Raw genomic sequence first — 13,883 nt, forward strand, 5'->3', positions numbered from 1 at the left:
GCAGGTCGTGTGCACATATATCCCCATGAATTATACAGTATATTTTAGCTTCGCTTGAGACACACGGTAATGACGCACCCCACCACAATCCTGGGATGTTCAGAGCCACTTGTTTAGGCTAGTTTGGCGAAGGGATGGCAATTTGGGGATCACCGTCTTTTCTGCTCCAATTAAAACAAGTGGCAGTAAAGCAGCGCACAAATCCGTCTGAGCCGCCACAGACAGTAAGGAAGCATAGGGAACATTTATGCAGGAATTTCTGAACATTTATTGATGTGTTTTTAGGGAAAAAAAAAACAAAGAAACACACACAAAAAATACCAGTTTTCCCAAATACAGAAAAAGTACAGAACAAAATAACAGAACCATTCTGATTGCTGTAGCGATTCTGAGACTTCTGATAGACTTCCGAGCTGCATGGAGAGTAACTGATGCACTTATATCATTACAAGAGGAAGTTCCATGAGAAACCTGTGCGTGGAGGCAGACAGAGAGTCTGCCAAAAAAAGTTGCAAGATGAGAAATGTTTGAAGTTTTCAGATGCAAGGTGAATGTCTTGCACGATCAGAAACAAAATGAAAGTGAGCCCTGATGTGTCACGGTCATAAAAGCCCTGGGGGGAGGCGCGTGCTCAGGCTGGAGCGCTGTCTGAAATATTGATAGAGTGGTTAAGTTCAGGCCTGCAGCACCACAGCACCACTGGTGCCCACTTGTTCTCTCACTTTGGAAGGTAAATAATTCAGTGGTCTCTTTCTCTCTACCTCTATTTCTCTCTCTCCATCTCTCCCCTTCTCTCTCCAGCTTTCTCTTTCTGTCCTTTTGCCCCTCCTGCTTACCTCCTTCCAGATCTTTTTTCTTTTCCCAGACCTGCTGATGTCAGTGCCTGCTACAACTCAAACCCTCTCCTTTTTCTGCCTCCATCTCTCTCCCACCTCTCTATCCTTCCCTCCATCCCTTTCTCTTCTTGTCCTATACTGAATGTTCCCTTTGTCCATCAGTCAGTTGGGGTCGCTCCCCATCATCAGTTATTAGGTCAGGTTCTGTCACCTTCGTTAGGTCAGGTTAGGTCGCATTCATTAAGTCAGATTTTATCACATTCGTTAGGTCACGCTTTGTCACATTCGTTAAGTGAGGTTCTGGCACATTCATTAGGTCAGGTTCTGTTACGTTCATTAGGTCAGGTTTTGTCACATTCGTTAGTTCAGGTTTTGTCACATTCATTAGCTGAGGTTCTGTCACATTCGTTAGGTCAGGTTCTGTCATGTTCATTAGGTCAGGTTCTGTCACATTCGTTAGGTCAGGTTCTGTCATGTTCATTAGGTCAGGTTCTGTCACATTCGTTAGGTCAGGTTCTGTCATGTTCATTAGTTCAGGTTTTGTCACATTCGTTAGGTCAGGTTTTGTCATGTTCATTAGTTCAGGTTTTGTCACATTCGTTAGGTCAGGTTTTGTCACATTCGTTAGGTCAGGTTCTGTCATGTTCATTAGTTCAGGTTTTGTCACATTCGTTAGGTGAGGTTCTGTCATGTTCATTAGGTCAGGTTCTGACACATTCGTTAGGTCAGGTTTTGTCACATTCGTTAGGTGAGGTTCTGTCATGTTCATTAGGTCAGTTTCTGTCATGTTCATTAGTTCAGGTTTTGTCACATTCGTTAGGTCAGGTTCTGACACATTCGTTAGGTCAGGTTTTGTCACATTCGTTAGGTGAGGTTCTGTCATGTTCATTAGGTCAGTTTCTGTCATGTTCATTAGTTCAGGTTTTGTCACATTCGTTAGGTCAGGTTCTGACACATTCGTTAGGTCAGGTTCTGTCGTGTTCATGAACTCCCACAGCCACTGATACCAGTGCTCACAGATCAGGTGTACTTCAGATGACACACTTCTGTATGAAACAAATTTAATGCGCTAGATTTCAGGATCTCCTCTTGTGGCTCAGATTCAATGCCACAAAAAATCTTAAAAGTTAATATTAAAGTCATCTTACATGTGCATGTACTTATTAGAACAAATACTCATAGATGATGGAAATACTTGTTTTCTTTCCCTGCCATGAGAGAAAAGATTGTTTAAATACTCTTATTCACAATAATGTTTGTCACAATAAAGCAAAGATTTGAAACCCAATTTTTTTTCCATATTATTAATGCATTATGTTCCACATGATTAATAAATAACCAAAAAAACAGCCTCTTTTTTGGGGAGGTGTGGGATACTAAAACTAAGAATCAGTGAGTGTATCCCATCTACTTAATGTACACAATCGGAGTGTGTCCCATCTACTTAATGTACACAATCGGAGTGTGTCCCATCTACTTAATGTACACAATCGGAGTCTTTCCCATCTACTTAATCTACACAATCTGAGTGTGTCCCATCTACTTAATCTACACAATCTGAGTGTGTCCCATCTACTTAATCTACACAATCTGAGTGTGTCCCATCTACTTAATCTACACAATCTGAGTGTGTCCCATCTACTTAATCTACACAATCTGAGTGTGTCCCATCTACTTAATCTACACAATCTGAGTGTGTCCCATCTACTTAATCTACACAATCGGAGTGTTTCCCATCTACTTAATGTACTTTCACTAAAAGCATTTTCACTGATGGCCACACACAGCCATCTGCATTCAGTGTGGGAACGAGCAGAGATCACACAGATCACACACATAAATCATACACACAAACTGATGACCATTACAAAAAACAGATAAACTATATTCATGCAGTTGTAGTTTTAAACAACTTGAGCACTGATGGAAAATTATGCATTGATTTTGGAATAGATAAAGATCTGAAAAACACATCCTGTATGTTTGAAGCTTTCCCCTAAAGATGTAGAAATCTAGTTTCATGTCATCATGAGTCCATGATGAGTCCATCATGAGTCCACAAGGAGAGCTGGGAAACGTCTGGATGCCTCTGTCAGACATCTAAGTGATCCAAAGAAAATGTCCACACCAAAGTGGGGCACTGATTACAGAAATTAATTTTAACTCCACTGGAAAACCTGCAGTCTGTGACAATTCATAACACATTATGGGAAAGTCTCACTGGTGTTATATTAGAGGGAAAAGTCTTACTGGTGTTATATTAGAGGGAAAAGCCTCACTGCTGGTATATTAGAAGGAAAGTTTCACTGGTGTTATATTAGAGGGAAAAGTCTCACTGCTGGTATATTAGAAGGAAAGTTTCACTGGTGTTATATTAGAGGGAAAATCTCACTGGTGTTATATTAGAGGGGAAAGTCTCACTGGTGTTATATTAGAGGGAAAAGTCTCACTGCTGGTATATTAGAAGGAAAGTTTCACTGGTGTTATATTAGAGGGAAAATCTCACTGGTGTTATATTAAAGGGAAAAGTTTCACTGGTGTTATATTAGAGGGAAAAGTCTCACTGCTGGTATATTAGAAGGAAAGTTTCACTGGTGTTATATTAGAGGGAAAATCTCACTGGTGTTATATTAAAGGGAAAAGTTTCACTGGTGTTATATTAGAGGGAAAAGTCTCACTGCTGGTATATTAGAAGGAAAGTTTCACTGGTGTTATATTAGAGGGAAAATCTCACTGGTGTTATATTAGAGGGGAAAGTCTCACTGGTGTTATATTAGAGGGAAAAGTCTCACTGCTGGTATATTAGAAGGAAAGTTTCACTGGTGTTATATTAGAGGGAAAATCTCACTGGTGTTATATTAAAGGGAAAAGTTTCACTGGTGTTATATTAGAGGGAAAAGTCTCACTGCTGGTATATTAGAAGGAAAGTTTCACTGGTGTTATATTAGAGGGGAAAGTCTCACTGGTGTTATATTAGATGGGAAAGTCTCACTGGTGTTATATTAGAGGGGAAAGTCTCACTGGTGTTATATTAGAGGGAAAATCTCACTGGTGTTATATTAAAGGGAAAAGTTTCACTGGTGTTATATTAGAGGGAAAGTCTCACTGCTGGTATATTAAAGGGGAAAGTCTCACTGGTGTTAATGTCATGTTCGCGGACCGGAGCTTCTCCTGTTTCCCTGGCTTCATGATCTCTTCCGTGTGTTCCAGTCCTTAGTTTCGTTTTCTCCACCCCCTCGTTTATTTTAAACGCCCATCATTGCTTTCACCTGCTTCTTGTTTATAATCTTGTTATCTTTGTATATTTAAACCGTTTGACTGAATCTTAGGGTTGTTGGTCATTTCTAATTTCATTTCTATGTATTTTTGATGTTCTGACTCTGCCTCGCTTATGGTTACGCTGTGCTCGTTCTTGGTGTTCCAAGTTAAGCTACTCTCTCCGTTTACTAGTGTTATTCTCCTGTTAGTGTTATCTTTGGTTTGGTTCCTACATGTTCTTACTCGATATTCTAGTTTATGTTGCCTTCTTTGTTGGTATTGCCTTCCCGGTTCATGTTCGTTAAGTTGATTCTGATCTCCTGTCTGCTATACGTTATTTTTGTGTACTCTCCTAAGTGTCTTTCCTGATCTATCATCCCACATCGTAGTCTACTCTCTGTCCTCGTGGCTTTGCTCCCTTTAGGTTTCTTTCCCCTTAGTTAACTCATACAAGTGTGTGGTTGTCCTTGTATATCTGTTACCTGTAATTTAGTCTTGGTCATTGTTGACCTACTTCAGTAACCCAGTTCTTTGTACTCCCCTTCTTTGCTTTTTACCCTATTTGTCTATGTTATGCTTCCTTGTTATCCCGTAGGTTCCCCCTTAATATTTTGTCCCCTTATTCATCCAGTGCTCACCCTCACCCTGAATTGACCTCTTATCCTTCTTGTTTGTTCCTGGTGTTTGTTATTAAACGAGTAATTTGTCCTGTTTATCTTATCTGTAAAACATTGTCCTGTTTATCATTTTCACCATGTCTTCCCCTGTTTTGGATTCTGCTCGTTCTCAAGTCCAAGGCGCTGCTACTTTGCATGTGTGTTCGACCTCATTATCCGCCTCACCCATGTTACAGTTATATTAGAGGGAAAATCTATTAGATTAAATCTATTATATTAGAGGGGAAAGTCTCACTGGTGTTATTTTGGCAGTCAGACGCCATACTAAGCCCTGCATACAGTGGTGACAATAGACATGGTGTGTTTTGGAAAATATGAACTCGTGGAAAGATTAAATGCCTCTCAGATTAACATCAAAGACATTTTTTTTCATAGGCGTTTTTGCTGAGGATCCCAGTAAGTCTGCAAGTCAGGCCCTGTTAAAGGTCAGCGTGAGCAAACATGTCAGTGTTGCTTCTACAGTTGAATCTGAAAATGTGGCTTTTAGACTCCCAGTGCAGGCTGAGTGCATAAACCACTAATCTTTCATCAGGACTGGTGGCTTGTGAAGTGAAGTTTTCAGAAAATCAAATAAATGTGTTTCTAGTTGGTATAGCAGTCTGTGTATTAATGGCAACCAGCTCATTAAGGAAAGCAGAATTACTGGCATTACAGACACATTTGATATTAATGGGGTAATATGTATGAATGAGTGTGTGTAGGGGCACAAACGTCGTAGCATTTATCAGAATTTACTGCTGACACAAAAAGATGCTGAGTCGTGAGTATTTGCTGTTCAAATGGCTAAAAAGTGCTGAGTGGTGAACATCCTCAGTACCAGGACCCAATCAGAGTCGGGGAGTGTGGGGTCCGCTTCATTTTGGACTCCTTCAGCCAGAGGTTCTTTCTTTTGTTGTCAAGGAGACCTGCACAAAGACAAGAGTTGAGATTTAGATCTCTGTATCACTGCATACTGCCTCACTACTTAAAAACTGCCCAACTCAAATTTCAGACTGCTGACAAATTACTGGATGAGTGAAGCCCTTCTAATTTTATGCGCGTAAACTGGAAGGCCTTGTCTAGTTAATACACATAAAATTATGTATGCATGTAAATGAGATGGCCTTGCGCAAATGTATGCATGTTTTTGGGCTTGAAATGTTGGGTTGGCACTTTGACGCAAGCGTTCAGAAAAAACCTTCCAGTTTGACCCTTCCCCTTCAACCCTGATTAACAAGTAAATTAATATGCAAAGATGAAACCAATCCCCTGAACACTGGTGTATCTGTTCCTCGTCTGCAAATATCAGTGCAGCTTATCAAATGTGAAAATAAACCTTTAAAAATCACTTATTCACACAGGTTGTAAACTTTGGTTTGGTTCATGTTTTTTACTCCCTGCACTGAATTCTAATAAACTATTTTAAACTATGAACTTCATAAGAATTCAACACTGTTGTGCTGTCACTCTGATACTGGAGCAGGTTTCTAACTCTACCAGCTCACAAACATTAGAGCAGGCAGGCCTCGAACTCACCCTCAATAATAATAATAGTAATAATAATAGCAATGCTAATCATAATAATATAACTCCTGCTACTATTACTACTACTACTACTACTAATAATAATAATATTAAAACTCCTGCTACTACTACAACTGCTACTTAATAATAATAATAACAATAATAATAATACTTGGACACACAATAGAGCTACCGTTAGAGGTTGGTAGTGTAGCAGCTGTGGTTTGAATGTGTAATTAAATTCACCAGAGTTGTTTGTTTATTTGTTTGTAGGTTAATTGATTGGATCCAGTAAATCATTCTGACTCTGACCTGTTTCAAAGCTATTGATCTCTCTCTCTCTCATCCCTCTCTCTCTCTCTCTCACACTCACACCCTCACACACTCCCTCATATAAAACCTCCTGTCTAAGACATCCTGTAGAGCACAGAGTGTGTTTATGCTGTAGTCCTGTTTATCCTGTATAACACAGAGTGCTCCTGCTGTAGTCCTGTTTGTCCTATAGAGCACAGAGTGACCTAATACTGTAGTCCTGTTTGTCCTGTATAACACAGAGTGTATTTATGCTGTAGTTCTGTTTGTCCTGTAGCGCACAGTGTTTTTATGCTGTAGTCCTGTTTGTCCTGTAGAGCACAGAGTGTTTTTATGCTGTAGTCCTGTTTGTCCTGTAGAGCACAGAGTGTTTTTATGCTGTAGTCCTGTTTGTCCTGTAGAGCACAGAGTGTGTTTATGCTGTAGTCCTGTTGGTCCTGTATACCACAGAGTGTTCCTGCTGTAGTCCTGACTGTACTGGTCATCTGTGTTGGGTACAAACCTCTGACTATGAGACCCTGATGCCCTCTTTCCTCTGCATCCTCTCCCACAATGTTTCTAAGGTAACGGGAGGTCGGGCCAGGCAGGGCGCTCCGCCTCTGTCGAGTCTGCTCCTCCCCTAAAGCACTGTATTCACGACAATCTGCAAGGGGTGGAGCCAAATAGACAATGAATAGGTAAACAAAAATAATAATAATTTAAATCACTAACATAATATGTGCGTGTGCTATGATGTGTATAATTTTATGCATAACTTTGAAAAACTTTGAAAATGAACCTTTATTACATTTCTATGCAATTTATGAACAAACACACTAAGATATTGGATTAATAAAGATGCTCAAATGAACTTTTCACAAAACAACCACTTTGCTCAGAGCAAAGGTCTGAGATGAAGGTGAGATGAAGGTGAGATCACACTCTGAAGCTCAGTTTTAAGATAACAAGAAGGTAAAGGATTTTTATATCAGCTGTACCAAAACACTTCTGCAGTCACAGCTGAAAAGATGTCCCTCTCGCTGTCTCCACACACACACACACGCACACGCACACGCACACACACGCACACGCACGCACGCGCACACGCGCACGCACGCACACGCACACACACGCACGCACACACACGCACACACACACGCACACACACGCACACACACACGCATGCACACACACGGGCGCGCGCGCACGCACACGCACGCACACACACACACACACTGACTCTCCATTCCATTCATTCTCAACACAATTAGACATATTATCGTCTCTCTCTCTCTCTCTCTCTCTCTCACACACACACACACACACACACACAAACTTCAAACAATGCCTCAAGCACTTGTCACCCTCCTTATAAAATAATCGTGCTCCATCTTCCTTTCATATTTCATGCAGCACGCTTTTATTGTGATTAGACATGTAAACAGATTGAAATTTCTTTATTCTTCTCGCTTGGTAATTTACATTTATATTGAATTAGTGCAGGGGGGGATTCTGCAGCTAGCAGCCAACGTGATTATATGGCCAGATTATGCGCACATCTCCCTGCTATTGTGCTGCGTAATTAAAGAGGCGAGCGGGAGAAGAAAGGAGACAGATGCTGTTTCAGGAGCCGGGTCCTCAATCCCTCTCTGCCTCCCGTCAGGAAAGATAAAGAAGAATATGTTTAATAGTGGAGCGTTTAACAAATCCCTTGTTGTCAAATGGCTCCTTCAAGCCTGCCTCAGAGCTTGGGGGCAGGAGGCTGAAAGCAGTATGAGATTACCCCCCACCCTCCACACCACACCCGGCCAGATTACCCCACACCCCATGCCCAGCCAGACCCTGTGAAGAAAGGAAAAAAGTGTAGAAAAAAACACCTGCGATAGATAGATAGATAGATAGATAGATAGATAGATAGATAGATAGATAGATAGATAGATAGATAGATAGACAGACAGATAGATAGATAGATAGATAGATAGATAGATAGATAGATAGATAGATAGATAGATAGATGATTTATATATACTATTACAGTATATTAATTCCTGTATCTACTCCATATATTACAGTATCTACCCCATATATACACTATTTCAGTATTAAACACACTTACCTCATATGTACACTATTACAGTATTATAAACACATACCCTGTATATGCACTATTACGGTATTAGAAACACCTACTAATTATATACACTATTACAGTATTAGAAACATCTCCTCTGTATATACACTATTACAGTATTAGAAACACCTCCCCTGTATATACACTATTACAGTATTAGAAATCCCTCCTAATTAGATACATTATTATAGTATTAGAAACACCTCCTCTGTATATGCCCTATTTCAGTATTAGAAACACCTAGTAAGTATATACACTATTACAGTATTAGTAACAGCGCCTCTGTATATATACTATTACAATATTAGAAACACCTACTAAGTACATTCATTATTACAGTATTAGAAACACATACAAAGTATATACACTTTTACAGAATTAGAAAAACGTACTAAGTATATACACGATTATGGTATTAGAAACACCTCCCCTGTATATACACTATAACAGTATTAGAAACACCTACTCAGTATATACACTATTACAATATTAGAAACACTTAATAAGTATATACACTATTACAGTATTAGAAACACCTCCTCTGTATATACACTATAACAGTATTAGAAATACCTACTAATTAGATACACTATTACATTATTAGAAACATCTTCTCTGTATATATATTATTACAGTATTAGAAACACCTCCTTTGTATATACACTATTACAGCTTTAGAAATACCTACTAAGTAGATACACTATTACAGCATTAGAAACACCTTCTAAGTTGACACTATTACAGTATTAGAAACATCTACTAAGTAGATACACTATTACATTATTAGAAACATCTCCTCTGTATATACACTATTATAGTATGACAAACACCTACTAAGTAGATACACTATTACAGTATTAGAAACATCTCCTCTGTATATATATTAATACAGTATTAGAAACATCTACTAAGTATATACACAATTACAGTATTAGAAACAACTCCTCTGTATATACACTATTATAGTATGACAAACACCTACTAAGTTGACAGTATTACAGTATTAGAAACATCTACTAAGTATATACACAATTACAGTATTAGAAACAACTCCCTGGTATATACACTATTACAGTATTATAAACACATACCCTGTATATACACAATTACGGTATTATAAACAACTTTTACGTATATACACTATTACACTATTAGAAACACGTACTAAGTATATACACTATTACAGTATTAGTAACACCTTCTCTATATATACAGTATTACAGTATTAGAAACACCTAGTAAGTATATACACTATTGAAGTATTCAAAACAATTACTAAGTAGATATACTATTACAGTTTTAGAAACACCTCCTCTGTATATACACTATTACAGTATTAGAAACACCTCCTCTGTATATACACTATTACAGTATTAGAAACACCTCCTCTGTATATACAGTATTACAGTATTAGAAACACCTCTTAGAGGAGGGTGATCAGTGGTGAGTGGGATAGACAAGGCTGATGGGTGATGAGTGGATTACAGGCTGCACAACTACAAAATCCAAAACTGGTTTTCCTAATAAAATGTCCATTTGCATATGTGAAATAGAGGCAATGTAGTAGAGGAATGGTGTGTGTGTGTGTGTGTGTGTGTGTGTGTGTGTGTGTGTGTGTGTGTGTGTGTGTGTGTGTGTGTGTTTAACTGTAAAATAGAATTGAGTTCCCATAAAGAGTGTATTTAATCCTCGATTAAGATGTATGTGGACAACCACTCTTTAGAATAAATTGTTTCTGAGGAGGTTTTGGAAAACAACCCAAATAGGCAATATGACATAGAGAACACTACTGTGGACTGTATAACCAGACTTATAACCAGGGTTATAACCAGAGTTATAGCCACAATCCTCAGAAATAAGACTTCTGTCTCAGAGTGATTTCCCTGTTTATTTTAACAAATTTATTACATTTCTTCACATTGACTGTGGTGTGATTTTGATGATCTGTGGTATGTGAACAGCAGCTTGTCTGGTACATTTCCACAGCAGTATTCACAGCAGGCTCACAGACGCCGCAAAAACAGCACCGTAGCCCAGACATAGCTGAGACAGGTGCGAGACACAGCCGAGCTAGGTGTGATACACAGCTGAGCCAAACAAGGACCCTGTTCTCAACCTGACGGTCTTTACAACTGAAGCCATGCCAGTGGGAGCTTTGTGATTTCCTGTTTCTGTCAAACAACCAGATGTGGAGAACAGGACTAAAGGAGGAGGCTGTGTTTCATGAGCTGTTCTCACCACCACATGCAGGCTGTGGAAGCTCTGTAACAGTCAGACAGGCCAGACACCAGTCCCAGCTCCCAGTTAGGGGAGTACGACCGAGAGAGATAGTGTTAAAGGAAGAGAGAATGTGTTACAAGAACAGCGCCACAAAAAAGCTAAACAGGCGTGAAAGAGAAGAATGAAAACAAAAGAATGGCATGAGGGGTTGTGATGAAGAGAGAGGCTGAAAGATAAGAGTGAGGGAAGAGAGAGGCCCTATAGCTCCGACTGTAATGAGCCTCGGCAAACAGAGACAAAAGACACCTGGTAAGACTCAATTTCCCCCGCGGATAAATGGTGGGCTTATTACCATGAGGTCACAGTGGTGACCCTGTAAATTCACAGTCTATTACTGAAGGCGCTCACGCATCCATCCATAGACACACACACACACACACACACACACACACACACACACACACACACAGGTCCTGCTCAGAAAAGCATCCAAACAAATCACAGCGTCTAAATCCCAGTTAGGGGATGGTAGACGGAGAATGAGCATCCCCCCGTTCTCTCGCTCGCTCGCCCCTGAGAGACGGACAGGCGCAGACCCGCGGAGTCTCCTCTCCGTCTTGCTCTGAATAGCAAGCAGTGTTTATTCGCCTGTGAAAGGCAGAAGCAGAGATCATATCGTGCTGTTTAAATTTGAAAAGAGAGAGAGACTGCCAAAGTGAGAGAGAGAGAGAGAGAGAGAGAGAGAGAGAGAGAGAGAGAGAGAGAGAGAGAGAGAGAGAGAAAGAGAAATGGAAATAGAAAGTAATTCTCATGTCTTCTTGAAAGGAGAAAAATCCAAGGTTGTGTTTTCATTGTTTAAAAGCGTCGCGGGTTTTGGCACGTCAATATTTGCTTCTATTATAACGTGGTTACCAAGGTGATAAGACTCCGAGAAAAAAAAAAAAAACGTTGCAAGAGCAGTACGCGTGCACACGTCTGCATAATTCATTATCATTTAATTACTTTTAGAGAATAAATAAATAATTTTTAAAAATATAATTAAAGGACAGCAGTAGAATATAATCTTTTAATTCTAATAAGGTTTTGCTGCTTTGAGCTGATCAAAGAAGTCTGTTAATTTAAGATGAAATCACAGGCCAGCGTCTTCTGTTCAAATCTGTCCTACGCTGTTTGGAAAGTGTATATATATGTGTGTGTGTGTGTGTGTGTGTGTGTGTGTGTGTGTGTGTGTGTGTGTGTGTGTGTGTGTGTGTGTGTGTGTGTGTGTGTGTGTGTGTGGTCAGTTTTGGTGGAGTTTGAAGAGAACACCTGTTTTAAGCACCAGTCTTGTCGGTTCTAAAACCAGCAATTTCAAATCCTAAATTTCATCTTATGAATCAAAAGTGAATCCATTCCGTGATAACAAAACAAAACTAAATGTGTGTGAAATAAGAACTCTCGTGAGTAAAGTCAGGTCAGATTTAGGCGTCATCTGCGAGCAGAACCATCTGCACGAGCACGTCCTTCATCTGCCACGTGAACGAGCCGCAGACTGCAGCGCGCGCCCACAGACAGTGTCAACGCTAGCACAGGTGCGCGTGGCAGCCGGATGTTTCCACGCGCTGCACGTTTATCAATTTCATCTTTCATAAAGTCATGCGACCGGGAGAATAGGCGCGCGGAGAGCGCGTGCTCGCTTCTGTGCCAGTGTGGCTTAGTACAGCGGCGACGGTGAAATGAAGCGAAAGCATTAAATTAAAGGCCAGCTTGGCCCCCGTGGACTCCCTCCACGAGACTGGGTGTCGACTGGTCTCTGTGTCTGCACGCGGACGGTGCGCGGCTCGGTACAGGTGACCTTTCCCACCTGCACAGAGACGGAGCACGCGGCCAGCGTAAGCTGAAGTGAAACGGTGGAAACTTTCTAATAAACCTGCGGAAATGCGAGCGAACGTGTGGCAGTGCACTTTAAACGCCGCGTGCTCATCAATAATGCAGAGAGCTCGACTTTAATTAGGAGCGAGGAGGTGGGACTCCTGCTACGGAACTTTAATCACCCTTAACGTGACACTCAGCGCAAAGGGAAAATGAGTCTTTAAATACGACTACAGTGGAGGTATCTTAAGACCACCGACTGGCACTGATGACATGCAGCGTGTGAAGTAGTGAGTCACGCGCTTTACAGACAGGACTCGTGAGTCTTTTAGCAGGTATAGGAACCAGAGAATAAATCTCAACTGGGTCTAAATCCATTTAATCGGTAATGGCTTCTCTCAGCTATTAGTAAAAGTCAGTAGATTAATTTTATTTTATCTTTTAATTTTTTTGGGTCGTTTTTGGATTAAAAGCACCACCCACGCCAAGCGCAGTACACCCACCCTAACTGTCGGCCGCATCCCTGCTCTCCACCATGACGAACAGGCGCCCTCTAGTGGCGCAGGCGAGTTTCTCACCCACAGTTCTGAAATGACGCTATTTATTTGTGAAGGTGAAATGTCACGTGTATCTTTTCAAATTATGTGATTCACACACTTCTTGGAGGTAGGAAAAAGACAGAACGTAACTAGGTCAACAGACACACTATCTGCTGAACGGCGATGTGAACGTGAACAGTATGAAAATTTAAATACAAAACAGGGACTCTGATTAAATTGTCATGGGTCGTTAGTTCAGGGCTACTGCTCAACAGCTGCATTTTTCAGAGTAATTCATTCTGGCTTTACATTTAGGTGGAATGCATCTAATGTATATGTTCTGCAGGGGGCGCCAATGCACAGCAAATGAACCTGTAACGGCAAAACATTTGGTGTACTGAAGTGTTTGTATGCACGAATGCGTTTTGCTATGACTACCGTCGTTCACTGAGTGTGTTTGAAGGTGACTCTCTTCAGTCACCCTACTGAACGTACGGCAACAGAAATCTAATATATGACAGTCACAGTAACAGAAATAGTGGCTAATCTGAGTCAGACTGTTCAGGACATGCCATAC

At 40.5% G+C, this 13,883-nt stretch overlaps 1 protein-coding gene across 9 annotated transcripts in view; it reads right to left on the minus strand.

Moving 5' to 3' along the window:
* Positions 1-244: 244 nt before the first annotated feature.
* Positions 245-13,883, minus strand: part of dnajb6b (DnaJ heat shock protein family (Hsp40) member B6b) — a 45,472-nt gene continuing 31,833 nt past the window's right edge. For all 9 annotated transcript variants that reach the window (XM_081694389.1, XM_081694386.1, XM_081694390.1 and 6 more), the window contains 2 exons: positions 7,089-7,229; positions 245-5,676 (listed from right to left, as the gene is read on the minus strand). In XM_081694389.1, the coding sequence (XP_081550515.1) occupies positions 5,582-5,676; positions 7,089-7,229 (236 nt within the window). In that variant the 3' untranslated portion in view covers positions 245-5,581. The remainder of the gene's footprint in view (positions 5,677-7,088; positions 7,230-13,883) is intronic.

This window comes from Electrophorus electricus, chromosome 13 (assembly GCF_041902795.1).
Source record: "Electrophorus electricus isolate QZ-2024a chromosome 13, ASM4190279v1, whole genome shotgun sequence".
Taxonomy (NCBI): domain Eukaryota; kingdom Metazoa; phylum Chordata; class Actinopteri; order Gymnotiformes; family Gymnotidae; genus Electrophorus; species Electrophorus electricus.